The sequence below is a fragment of the Scleropages formosus genome, chromosome 11, assembly GCF_900964775.1.
Source record: "Scleropages formosus chromosome 11, fSclFor1.1, whole genome shotgun sequence".
Lineage (NCBI taxonomy): Eukaryota > Metazoa > Chordata > Actinopteri > Osteoglossiformes > Osteoglossidae > Scleropages > Scleropages formosus.
Genome location: NC_041816.1, coordinates 10,340,965 through 10,353,286, shown reverse-complemented (window position 1 = coordinate 10,353,286; position 12,322 = coordinate 10,340,965). Strand labels below are relative to the sequence as shown.

At 39.6% G+C, this 12,322-nt stretch overlaps 1 protein-coding gene across 5 annotated transcripts in view; it reads left to right on the top strand.

Annotated features, from left to right (window-relative positions):
- The first annotated feature begins 2,957 nt into the window (after positions 1-2,957).
- unc13c (unc-13 homolog C (C. elegans)) overlaps positions 2,958-12,322 on the top strand; it is a 91,170-nt gene continuing 81,805 nt past the window's right edge. For 4 of the 5 annotated variants that reach the window (XM_018739606.2, XM_018739605.2, XM_018739604.2 and 1 more), the window contains exons 1-2: positions 2,958-3,734; positions 6,744-10,074. In XM_018739606.2, coding sequence (XP_018595122.2) covers positions 6,999-10,074 — 3,076 coding nt within the window. In that variant the 5' untranslated portion in view covers positions 2,958-3,734; positions 6,744-6,998. The remainder of the gene's footprint in view (positions 3,735-6,743; positions 10,075-12,322) is intronic. The other variant, XM_018739603.2, reaches the window with a different exon arrangement.

Sequence of the window (12,322 nt, the reverse complement as noted above, 5' to 3'; positions counted from 1 at the left end):
TACTTGATTATTTCCAGATGGTTTAGTTCATGTTATGCTGTCAAAAGATACAATTCACCTTTACCTACTGTTTAGCAATGCCTTTTTGTTTGAAGGAAAATTAAAAATGCAAAGGGAGAATAACAGCTCTTATCTCCCCACCGTCCCACTTTCCTTATAATAAACTTTGGAATTGGAATCACTGGTTTATTTGTGCCTATATGTGACCTTTACAATATATGTCTGCAGTTATTTACGAATGTCAAAATAGTTGATCTGCTGCTATGTTAGGCAGCACATACTTTTTCCTTTGTTTAGTGAAAGTATTCTTTTTATCATACTGATGAAATTATGTATTTTTTATAACACCATTTTGGTTTATGAATACCGACAGTAATAGCTGGCAAAACAAAACATTCTTGCCGGTATAAATAAAAGTCATAAGAGTTTCTTTTAAATGGTTCATATTTGTCCTGTTACAACAGAATTGTCTTTGAAATGTTTATTACAGAGTCTGATCTGTGTGTTTGGCATGTTGATAAGATGAGGGCAGAAAATTATTCTGTGTGTAATTCTACTGTGAATGCCTTATTACCGGTCATCTTGTCATCCTGTCAGGTACATACTGTATGTGCTGGTAGAAACTTCAGAGGCAAATGGCAGCCCTGTAATGTAATACTTATTGTGTTGTGATGGGTAGTTATGGACACAAATGGGCAACATTTCCACTGCAGTTTAGTTCCTTCTGCGCACACTAATGCCTTTGGTCATCAGACACTTGACTCTGGCCCTGCATTATGTAGGTCATGGAGATGTTATGTGACTGCTTGTGTTCGAAAGGGATAGTTGGGAATTGGGAATACCAGGGCCACGGTGGCAATCCTTTCAGCTGAAGAATCTTCCATTTATCAGCTTTGCTGCAATAGAGAAATCAGAGCAATATGTGGCCCAGTCTTCGACTTTAACAAAAATTGGATTTGGCAGTATAGTTTTTAAACTCTATTTAGTCTCACTTTGTTAAAATCAACTGAAATGACATTAGAATTGTTTTTTCAAAAAAAAAAAACTTTTTTTCTAAAATTTATTTGATCTGATTGTACATCTAATCCTTATTAGTCATTAATATTTTTACACTTCATCTAATATTTGGCGAATTTCACTGTTTTGTACTGGGTGACGCAAGCTAGTGACTTCTTTAAATGAATTCTAGTAACAGGGAGTTCCTTGTTCTCGTTGTGTTGGTATGAGAAGATGTGTTGTACAGTGACAAAGGCACTGGACAGGGGATCTGAGGTCAGCACGGCCCCCCTGCATCTGTGCAGAGACACGAGCTGTTATCTGTTCCTGCACCTGTACGCCTTCTGAATCGTAAGAGGCTGGCATTGTTTCCGCCCAGATGCCGGACATGATGTTTCCTAGATAGATACCTCCTCTGCTGCCCAGCAGGGGGTGTGCAGATGCTTTATCTATGCAACTGTGTGTGTGCATGCATGTGTGTGCATCTGTCTCAGCGTATATGTGTGAGACGAGGGTGGGGGGGGGGGACACAGGGGGCGCAGAGAGACAGAGAGAGAAAATGAGAGCAAAAGAGAGAGAGCTTTTCCTTGTAATAGAAAATGCTGTTGTGCCTGCAGGCCAGACAATTAGTGACTTTTTGTCGTGTTGCATGGCACATTTTTTGCATCTTCAGGATACTTGGAAACTGGGCGATGGGGAGTGGATTCTAGAAGGACACAAACACAGAAATTACACATCTCAGGGCTCGTCTATAGCCCATCCTTGGTGTTGTACATTTTGCACATTTATTTATTTTAAAAACAGCTGTTTGAAGATCCATTGTTATGTTTGGTGAAATAATGGGAAGATGCCTTTTCTTTAAACATGTTTGATGCGCTTCATGTAAATAACATCACAAATGTTCTGTGATGCAGTGTTTGTGTTGTCACCTTTAGTATGTGTGGCATTACTGTGAAATTTGTTTGAAAGAAATTCATGTATTCTTGACCCCTATTTCCCAGAGGACATGAGGAAAACCCAACTGATTACCTAAAACAATACAATGATGAAAAATATCTACAACCGCTGCTTGCCTGAATACATGCATTAATCTTTTCTTTGTTACCTTTATGTTTTTTAGCTACATGCCTATAATATGCGGAAATTCAATTCCACGAAGACAAGGCATTGGGGGACTTCCACCACACAACTTCTATAAACTGCTGCGATGTAGATCCATGGCAAGCGCATGCCTGAACTTGCTGAACAGCTCCCTAGGACCAACTACCTCTAGCTGGACTGTTATGTGAGGGCAGATGATTGGAGATGGGAGAGGAGAGGGGGACGACACTTGGAAAATATCTGACTGAAGCTCCCCCACTATCTGAGTGAGAGAATGCAGACTCCCTGAGGTTGGCCATACCGATGAACTTTGATTATTTGGCCATTTTGATATTCGTTTTCACCTTTGTTTGTATCACTGCTTCTTTAGGATCTTAAAGGAGCCATATCCATATTGTGACTTCTAGCCATTAGTTTAATGAACTCAGCTACACTACTGCTTTCCTTAAAACAGAGAGCTCACCTATTAGTTGCACTTGTAAATGTCCAGTTAATGCAAATGATGGTTACATTTAATGTAAATTACATCATTCTTGTGTTTCTACTGACGCTCGTTTTACTATATATGTCCGCAAACTGCGATACAGCTCAAAAATTGGCTCTTTCAAATACTGCAGTTTTAGTTTTCTTTCAATTTTTTTTTTTTTTTTTTTTTTTTTTTTCTTTGAGCAATTCAGGATGCATTGCTTGGTATATTCACACCCTATTTTTTAACGGATCTGTTACACAAAAGGCAAATTTTCAAGTGAACACACATTTATGTAATCAGATTTCCAGGGAGATGCGTAATTGGGTGATGTGGTGCAATAGAAGGGGCAGTAGAGAGGGGGCGGGAGATCCCACAAGGGCTCCAGCGGAAATGGGATTCAGCTGTCAGTGTGGGTCACGTTCAGCCCAGGCATTCAATGCAAAGTGAGACATGGCTGTGGCAACGCGCCTCCCCCAGCCCATAGCAGCACTGCACGCGCTCTGTGTGTGTGTGTGTGCTTGAGCACGCTCCTGTGTGTCTGCGCACACATCTGTGTGCACGCACGCCGAGGCTCCCACTAAGTGCATCTCACGCCGCCGGGGGAAAGCACAGGAGCTGCTTTCCACTGATGCGCGGTGGGGAGACACCAGCGTAGGTGCTGGGCCACTCCGTCTGCTGAGCACCAGCACGGCTTGGAAACCAAGGTGGTGGTGGCGTTAGTGGTGGGGAGCTTTCCTTGTCCCAGACACTGGCTGTGTTCACATGGCACTGGTTTGAGGGACGAGGGGAAGGTCCAGGAACAGCAATTGTGTCGCAGAGGCTTCAGATAAACCAGCTGGGATAAGAGAAGCTGAGGCTTTTTGCTGCAACTCAGAGGGGAGCTACGAACTGTGGCTGAGAGTCTTTTTTAAATGGTTTCTCAAGTCTACAGTGTGCAGCCCAAGGAAAGCTATGGAATGTGAAAGAAAATGCACGAGCCATGGCAGACTGAGTAAGTGCACAATTGTACTGGAGTTCAGTCAGTAGGCAGCACCCGCACTTCCTCTCCTGGCTCCACGGAGAATGTCTCGACTGTACTCCTTTCTTTATGTGCTACAGCTACAGCACTGATGTAGCTCTTACTGGTGGGTACATTTTACTTTGATTTTGGCAAGATTCTTCAAAGCAGGTATGTACTTCAGTGATTATGATGTTTATGTACAGCGTACATCCTTTATTGATGTATTGTCTTTGACACTTTCTGCCAGAAATGCATTTTTCATCCGTTATAAAAATGCTTGTTGTAATTCTCCCTTAAGTTACTTAACTGTTTCCTTTTGGAGTACTAACTTTATGTGTATATTTGCCACTATTCATACAGATGTTTTCAGTTAGCAAAGCTCCTCTGTTTAACACAGGGCAAATGCAGTGGTACTGTTTGCTTTAAATAACATTTCAGAAGACTTGACAGTGATGGAACAGGATGCCTGGAGCATATGCTAGATCTTCTCCTAGTGAAATGTACAGTGAAGAGAAAAAGCCACCTGATTCCAGGCTATTCCAGGTCTCTCTAATCCGTCGCTGTTCTCTGCTCAGTCTCAGTGAGCCTGAGCAGTAGACCATGCACAGCTTAGTGATGCAGAACGCCAACGAATTAGCATCCACTTAATGCATGCATATTCAAACAGCCTTCCAGCTGCTTTGATGTGCCATGACACAAATTTTTATAATTTAGAATTCTGAAAGTGATAAACAATTCCAATAGATCTTTTCTCCACAAAGCAAATTCTTTTGAAAATAACCAACAGACATACAATAAATCCCCTCCAGTGTCACTGAGGGCTCTCTTCCAGCTGTACAGCCTTGTACAATGATTATGGTACCAGCTGGGCGGGGCACTGCAACCCACCACCTCTGTAGTAGATAAAGTCCGATCTCCGGAACTCCAATCACAAGTCATTGATTCTTCACTCAAACTTCCAATGAATGGTTTTTAGCCATAAGGATGCCTTTTGATTTGAAAAGGCTTTTCACAAACCATTTTCCTCACTCATGACAGCTGTAAATATTTTTTAAAATGTTTAATCTAATCTATTTCATATGGTCACTCTGTGGACTACAAGTGTCTTGTATACATTAGGAGCTGTTCATACTGGGCAAACGTTTTACTATATCTGGAATCAGGAATGTTCTTTACCAACAGAGTCACAGCAGAAATCTTGCAATGTTCCTTAAAATGGTCAAAAGGCTTTCTTTATTTCTCAAATGCATGTTGTATCTATAAAGGAAGTATTGTAGATGTTCTTTGGAAATGAGTGTCACTGCTACCATTTGGAATGTTTGCCCTCAGTTGATTAATACTTCTGTTTGCTTAATACTTAAGATTACTGCTTGTCTTTAACAAATTCAGTAGATCTCCCAAAGTTTTTTGCAGTCTTATTGTAAGTGGATGTTATCGATATGGTAGACAGGGTTGACAAGTACCTGGTGACTGATTGATGGCAGCTGACAGCTAGAGTCTGCCTGTTCTCTTGAAGGCCTCTCCACTTGGCCATCAGGGTTGGCAGCCTTTACTTCAGCCATTTGTGCTGCTTTCAAAAAATTGTATTTAGTGACAATTTCTTTAAAATGAAATGTCACAGAGGAGGTATTAAAGGGAAAGGAGATATCCTTAAAAGGAATGTCCAGAAGTCAATTTTTCACAAAATGCCTGGGCTTTTGGCAGTTACTTGGAAAGAGTTATATTGGTTTGTTACAAATTGGTACTTAATTCTTGTCTTTTTATATGTCTGCCGATGATGGCACGTGACAATGAACACTGCCGTATGTTAAACAGTATCCTACGGCAATGTTTCAACACCAAGTTTTGAGTCGCGATACTTTTAGTACACTTCAGTAGAGACACAGGTTAACACAGATGTCAAACCAACATCTTTATTTAGGTCGTTAGTGCAAATTTGGTTACTGTATGAATATAGAACAGTCATTATTTAGTTTCATCTTGCATCATCAAAAAAGGGTAATTAGAAACTGACAATGACAGCATCATTGCCACATAGTACTGGATCAGACACATCAATAGATAAAGCAATTTTTGCAATTACTGCATAATCACCTGCTAACATTTAATAATTACCCTAAAGCAACATGTCCCCGTGACACTGGTTTTACTGGAAATTAACATTGTTGTACAATAATTTATAATTTCACAGATTTGTGAAAAGCTCTGATACAATACAAATACCAATAATGTGCATTTAATTTTGTTGTTACATTTCTTTGTAATGTACAACATTTGCAACTGTGAATTTGAACAATGAACACTAGAGAGAAGTATATTTGATATAATCAATGTCAAATTGAAGTGGACAATCAATATTTTCATAAAGCCTGCACTGCTTTATACAAAACACATATTTTTTGTAGAAACTGTATATTCTATTTTATATTTTTTTTGTGTTTTACAATCCTTTAGAAATACCATTTCACTGTGCAGTCACAATTTAGCTAGTATCATTTCAGTATGAAAATTAACAGACATTAAGCAAAATGATTTCGGTGAGACACATGGAATTCAAAGTTGCTTTTCACAATTGGCTTTTATTTATACCGAAAGAAGCATTTGGTTTATTGAAACATTAAATATTTTACCTGTCATTTCCTTTTCAATACCATAACATAGCTGGACAAAACTTCACATGTTCCTTTTTATTTGTGTGCTGATAAGTACTGCCCCAGTTGCACTCTATAAAATAAGGGTTTAACAGTTATGCATCACCAAGTCTGGGAGCAATTAAGGTAATAGGTGTGTCCTGTGCTTTAAAGTGGTCTTCATTTTGGTGAGTGTCCTGCATTCATTAAAATGACAAATCTGTACCTGAGCTGCATTCTGAAAAGTCCTGGGTCACATTGCAGTGGTGGCACTAACTGTAGTGATTTTAAGTACAACATCATAACTGACAATGAAAAAAGACAATGATTTCTAGCTGTGTATTAAAGTAAATTGTGATATTTACCCTATCCTTCAAGTGTAGTTTCCTTTTAATATTAAATATGCTGTTTGACCTGTGTAAAACCACAGCATTACATATGAGGTAAAAACTGTGTTCCATCTGATGTCACTATTAATGTGTTTTGCAAGATATGTTGTATGCCAGCATATACTTTTTTAATTTATATGTAATCATTTCCCTTTCAGAGCAATGGATTTATCCATGAAGAAAGGAGCTGGATTTTATAACGTTTCTGAGCATCCGATTTGGATGTATAGACTTTGCAGGCTGCCTTGATCACATTCAAACAGAAGTATATGCAAGGCACCTTCATCCTGTCGCTCAGGGCTGACTTTTAACAGTTTTTTCTGCATATTAATTTCTGTGCACAGCCAGTCACTATAGAACTCCACACCTCCTCAGCTTTACATTTAGAAAGCATTGGTAAAAGACAACTCTCCATGGTTTCTGCCCTCCTCAAAAGCCTGCCATCTTACATTGTAAATATTTGCAAAGGAATGTTTACAAAGAAACTGGCAAATTCCACAAAGAAGAGAGAGAGCAGTGACAATAAAAAGGAGCAAAAATATACTCTTGAGCCACAAACGCGGAATCCAAACCTTTCCACAGCACTAAAGACTACCGTCAAAAAAATTTCTAAATGCTCATCAGTTCGCAATATATCCCTTGAAGAAGACGACGGGAGAAACGACTGTTCATCACTTTCACCAACATTCAGTTACCGTGTAGCAATAGCTAATGGACTACAGAAAAGTCCTCTTTTTATTAACAATGAGAGTATCCTTCAGGAGGTCTTATCTATCGAAAGCAGTTATTCTGAGTCTCTGAGCGACTTCAAATTTAACCATAGATTAAATGAACAGAGAGCTCTGACCATGCCGGTAAGAAGGAACAGGAAGAGCCTGACAAGTTTGGCACCTTCTGATGGAAGTTCAGAGGGAGAGAGGGTGGAACGCAGTAGTCTGCACACTCTGCGACTAGGAGCTTTGCGGAAGCTGAGGAAGTGGAAGAAGAGTCAAGAGTATGTCTCTTCAGATTCAGAGGTGAGCAATTGGAGGAAGACTCTGGGTATCCGGAGTAAGTCTCTCGACAGAGCTGGACGACAACAAAAAGTCACTTCACTAGAACCTGGCTCGAGCTCCACAGGCTGCATAAGTCAGACCCAGGATGTTATGGAGATGATCTTCAAAGAGCTGCAGGGGATCAGTCAGATTGAATCAGAACTCTCCGAGCTCCGAGGGCATGTCAACGCTCTCAAGAACTCCATTGACGAGATTTCCAGCAGTGTAGAAGTAGTACAGAGTGAGATAGAGCAGTTGCGTTCAGGCTTTGTGCAATCCAGGCGTGAGACTCGTGATATTCACGATTACATCAAACAGATTAGCAATCAAGATAACAAAGCAACACTGAGGTTCCTAAATGTGCCTGAAGACAAGGTCGAAAATACTGAGAATCTCATTTACCAAATTTTGAAGGATAAAATGGGTTTTACTGAAGCACATAAGACTCCTAAAATTGAATTTGCCCATCGTTTAGGGCAACAAAGAGAATGTTCCAGTGCCAAGCCCCGTCCCATTATTGTTATCTTTTCAAGCCCCCAAGACAGAGATTTAGTTTTAAAAAAATGTTATAAACTTAAGGGCACAGGTATATCTGTATCTACAGATAGCCTGGAACATGAGAAAAAAGAGAAGAGAGATAAAGGGATGACATCATCCCAAACTTATGAAAGTATGGATATTAAAGTTTCTACTAAAGAGAAGAGTGATCTTGATGACTGGGACTCCATGGATAGCGATAAAGAGTTAGAAGCGGACTTAAACAGGAATACATATGCAACCTTGCCAAAGATGGCGCACAAAAGTAAGTCTGACAAAAAATCTCTTGGGAGTCACGACAGGCCAACAGATGGCATCCCATATTCAGGGTCAGTGCATTATGCAGACGACACCTACCAGTCAGTGGAGTTTGAAGACCAAGACAAGCAAACAAAGAATTTTTACACTGATTTAACTCCTATGTGGCTTTCACAAAGTGACTACTCAACGCCTAAACTCAGCCGCTCTGAGTCAGACTGTTCAAAACTATGTCAGTCATACTCTGAGGATTTCTCAGAAAACCAGTACTTCAGCCGGATCAACGGCTGCTCCCTTCTGTCATCTTCAGATCAGGAGTTGTGGCAAAGGAAGCAAGAGGATATGGCTTCATCATGGTATGCCACCCCGCCAAGTCAAACTCTGAGTCAGGAAAACCCACCATTTGTAGAACAGAATGAGGCAGAGACCACAGAGACTGTTGACAGTGGTGTGAGCAATGGGCTTGTGGGTGTATCAGGTGACAGGAGCCACTACAGTGGTTCTCAGCTATCTCTGCAAGGTGACCTGTCACCATGGAAAGACTGGCACCACTTAGAGCAAGGTGCAGACTCGGGTCTCGATGCCTCAACAGAGCAGAATCTTGTATCAGAGGTCAGTAGCCCATTTGATCCTTCAGCTAATCCCGGTTTTCCTGAAAACATAATAAAATGCCAAGAGGTGGATTTGCAATTTGAGGGTGAGAACTACTTGACCCTTGATAGCACCCCTTCCACTTGCCCTGGTTTAGAGAGTGAATCAACGAGTCAACCTGATGTTCAGAGTGATCCGGAGGTCAACACAAGTAATTTTTATCAAAATCAGAACAAGTCCTCCACGATGTATCGTAGTCAAAGTGAGATCAGAAGTGAAAAATCTGAGGAAGTGCCAAAATCATGGCACAGTCGGCTCAGTATAGATCTCACTGACAAGACGTTTAGCTTTCCAATGTTCGGATCTACTCTGCAGCGAGCTAAATCAGCACTGGAGGTTGTCTGGAACAAAAGTTCCCAGAGCAACAGTGCTGCTGCTTCTGGCACCACAGAGGAACATACAAATTCCACATTCATGGGCAGGTTCAGGACTTTGTCCCAATCCACTGCCAATGACTCCAGCACAACCATTGACTCAGATGTCTATACTGAGCCCTTTTACTACAAGGCTGAGGAAGACGAGTGTAGTGAACAAACAGTGGACAATGAAACGCACTATGTTGAGGTCATGGAGCAAGTTCTTGCTAACCTGGAGAATAGGACAAATGCAAACGAACCTGAGGAGCAGTACCAGGACTATGAACTTCCTCAGGAGGGAACCTACGTATTGGAATATGACTGCAGCTATGATGAGCAATACGATGCAGAATACAGTGAGGAATACGATGATGACCAGGTAACAGAAGAAACAGCAGAGTTTGATGCAATGGTATACACAGAGGGTCAAGAGGAGACCGAGGAGCCCCTAGAGGCTGTAGAATCTGGGGAAACAGGGGAAAGTAAGAAGCCTGAGGAAACTGTTGTGAAGGAGGATGAAAATCAAAACTTACCAGAAGAACAACCTGTGACAACTCCTCCCAAGAAAAGGATAAGACCAACTTTTAAAGAGGCTGCATTGAGGGCTTATAGGAAGCAAATGGCTGAACTGGAGGAGCAGATTCTTGCTGGAGGTACACATACCTTTCTAAATGTTTTCATTTTTTAGATATATCTTTGGACTCATACTATCAAGATGACTCATTGAAATGTGTTAACTAGGATTAAGATATAGCTCTATGAAAATGCTTTGTAACAATTACAGTTGTACATATTGTGTAATACTCAAAAGAAATGGAGGAAAATTAAGTGTTTATCAAGCAGTTGATTTTGCAGTTGATGGTAATAGTCAAGTTTACTTTTCAAAGACAGTGTGAAGTCTTTAGGGTAGGAAGAAGCTGTTTGTGTTTGCAAGCTCAGATTCCAGTAGCTCCAACTGAAACCCCAGATTCTGTTCCAGTGATATGGCACAGTTTTGCTCAAGTGGGCTGTCAGCCAAGGAAAAAGGGAATAAAAGTCAATTTATCTTAAATTCTTATTTAAGTAGATAATAGATGTGTTGGTAGTGATCAGTAGGAAGTGCTTTTCCTGTTCAATGTATGAAGACAGGATTCTTTTCCATTAGGATTGAAGTATACATTGTTCTTTATTTTTCCCCAACTGCATATGCTTCGTTGGGAAATTAAAAAGTTAGTATTATTTTGCTGAACAGTCTTTACTTTTACAAGTTCTCAAATGGATTGTTTGTTTTAGCCACTCTCAATCAACCATGCCTTTCATTAGTCCTCTTAAAGTGAAAAGGCCACCATTCCATAACACTGAACCATTTAGGAGCTCTGCCAAGGGTGGAAATAGGGGAAAAAATTATTTAATCAGTAAAGTATCATCCAACAAGTGGTAGACTTAGTTGAGCATAAAATATATGTCCTGAACATTTGCCAGCTTTGCACTGCACCGGTTTGTCCAGATTGACAGTTTGGCAGTTATACCCTCTGGTTGGTTATAAAGTTCAGTCCCTGCCTACACCAAGTAGTGCTGCTTTTTGGTGACTATATGTTTTTCCAATATTAAATGAGTACTCTCCTGGTGTGTTTAGAAGATGCTGTGTCCAAATTGGGTTTAACAGTTTTGATTTACCTCTGCTGTTCCTCCTGTGCATTAATTGCCTGTTAATGATATACTATACACTGAGAGTTATAACTATTAGATCCATATGCCTGAATTCTTAGTAAAACTCTTCTCAATATCGGCCAGCATGCACTGGTCCACTGGTTTATCCAAATCACATATGTTATAGCAGTCTTAGTCCGCATTACACAGGTTATGCATTCCTGAAAAACTCTTCATATAGTGAATTTTCATAATTCAAAAATGTAGTTACTACTAGTTTCAATTTAAATTTTCTGTGGTAAAAATTGCCTTTCTGAGCTTCATAATTGACTAACAATTATCTTAAAATGTCACCAAATCCATGGTGACATTTTAACATGGATTTATACACAATTACTTCAGTAGTTACTGGTGACAGCTAAGTATTCCATAATAGCCATTGCAAGTTACATTGCAGAAAAACATCTGTTAAATGAATACATGTAGATGTTTCCCACAACTCAGCTGTCAGGATGCATGCAAAATCTAAATTTCAGACTTGTGAAATGTGGAGAATTGCTTCATAAACCAAAAAAGAATTATTAAATTAAACTCTTGGCAAAGCTGAATTCTCATAACTGGAATGGGTATCAAATGGGTGTGACTATATACTTGAAAAATCAAACCGCATGAAAGGAAACAATGAAATAACCTTGATTTTCTATTGAAGTTAATCTAAAAAAATGTATATTCTCAAATACTGAGTTTATGTAATTGTTTTTTATGTAATGCAGAAATGCTTCATGCAGGATAGAAGGATGCAAAGGAAAGTATTTTAGTAGTATATATGACTGATTACATTACACATTATATCCTGCATTAAAGGAAAAAAATATAAAATGAACAATAATAAAAATTCTTGAGGTAATAGATGAAAAAAATAACATTTGTGCTCAGATACTGTCTTTTGCATTAAATATTTTGTTCAGTTTTGAAAAAACAAATGCTTTATGTTATTAATATTTTAGATATTGTTGAGGTAGGAGGCATTAGCTTTGAAAGGAAACAAACATATTGTGCATAAACATAAATGGCTGTTAAAAGAGAACAAATTCAGCAGTGGTTTCCTATTGCTGTGATCACAGTGCAGGGAGATAGGAGTTTCATTCAGCTATATTCAACATGATCAAGCTCCTGACCTAGATATGACAACTGCTAGCACAACATACACTGTACTAACATCCACAGTGCTTCAAAAAGCCTTTTCACTGTCTTTGCACTTTGCAGTCAGGG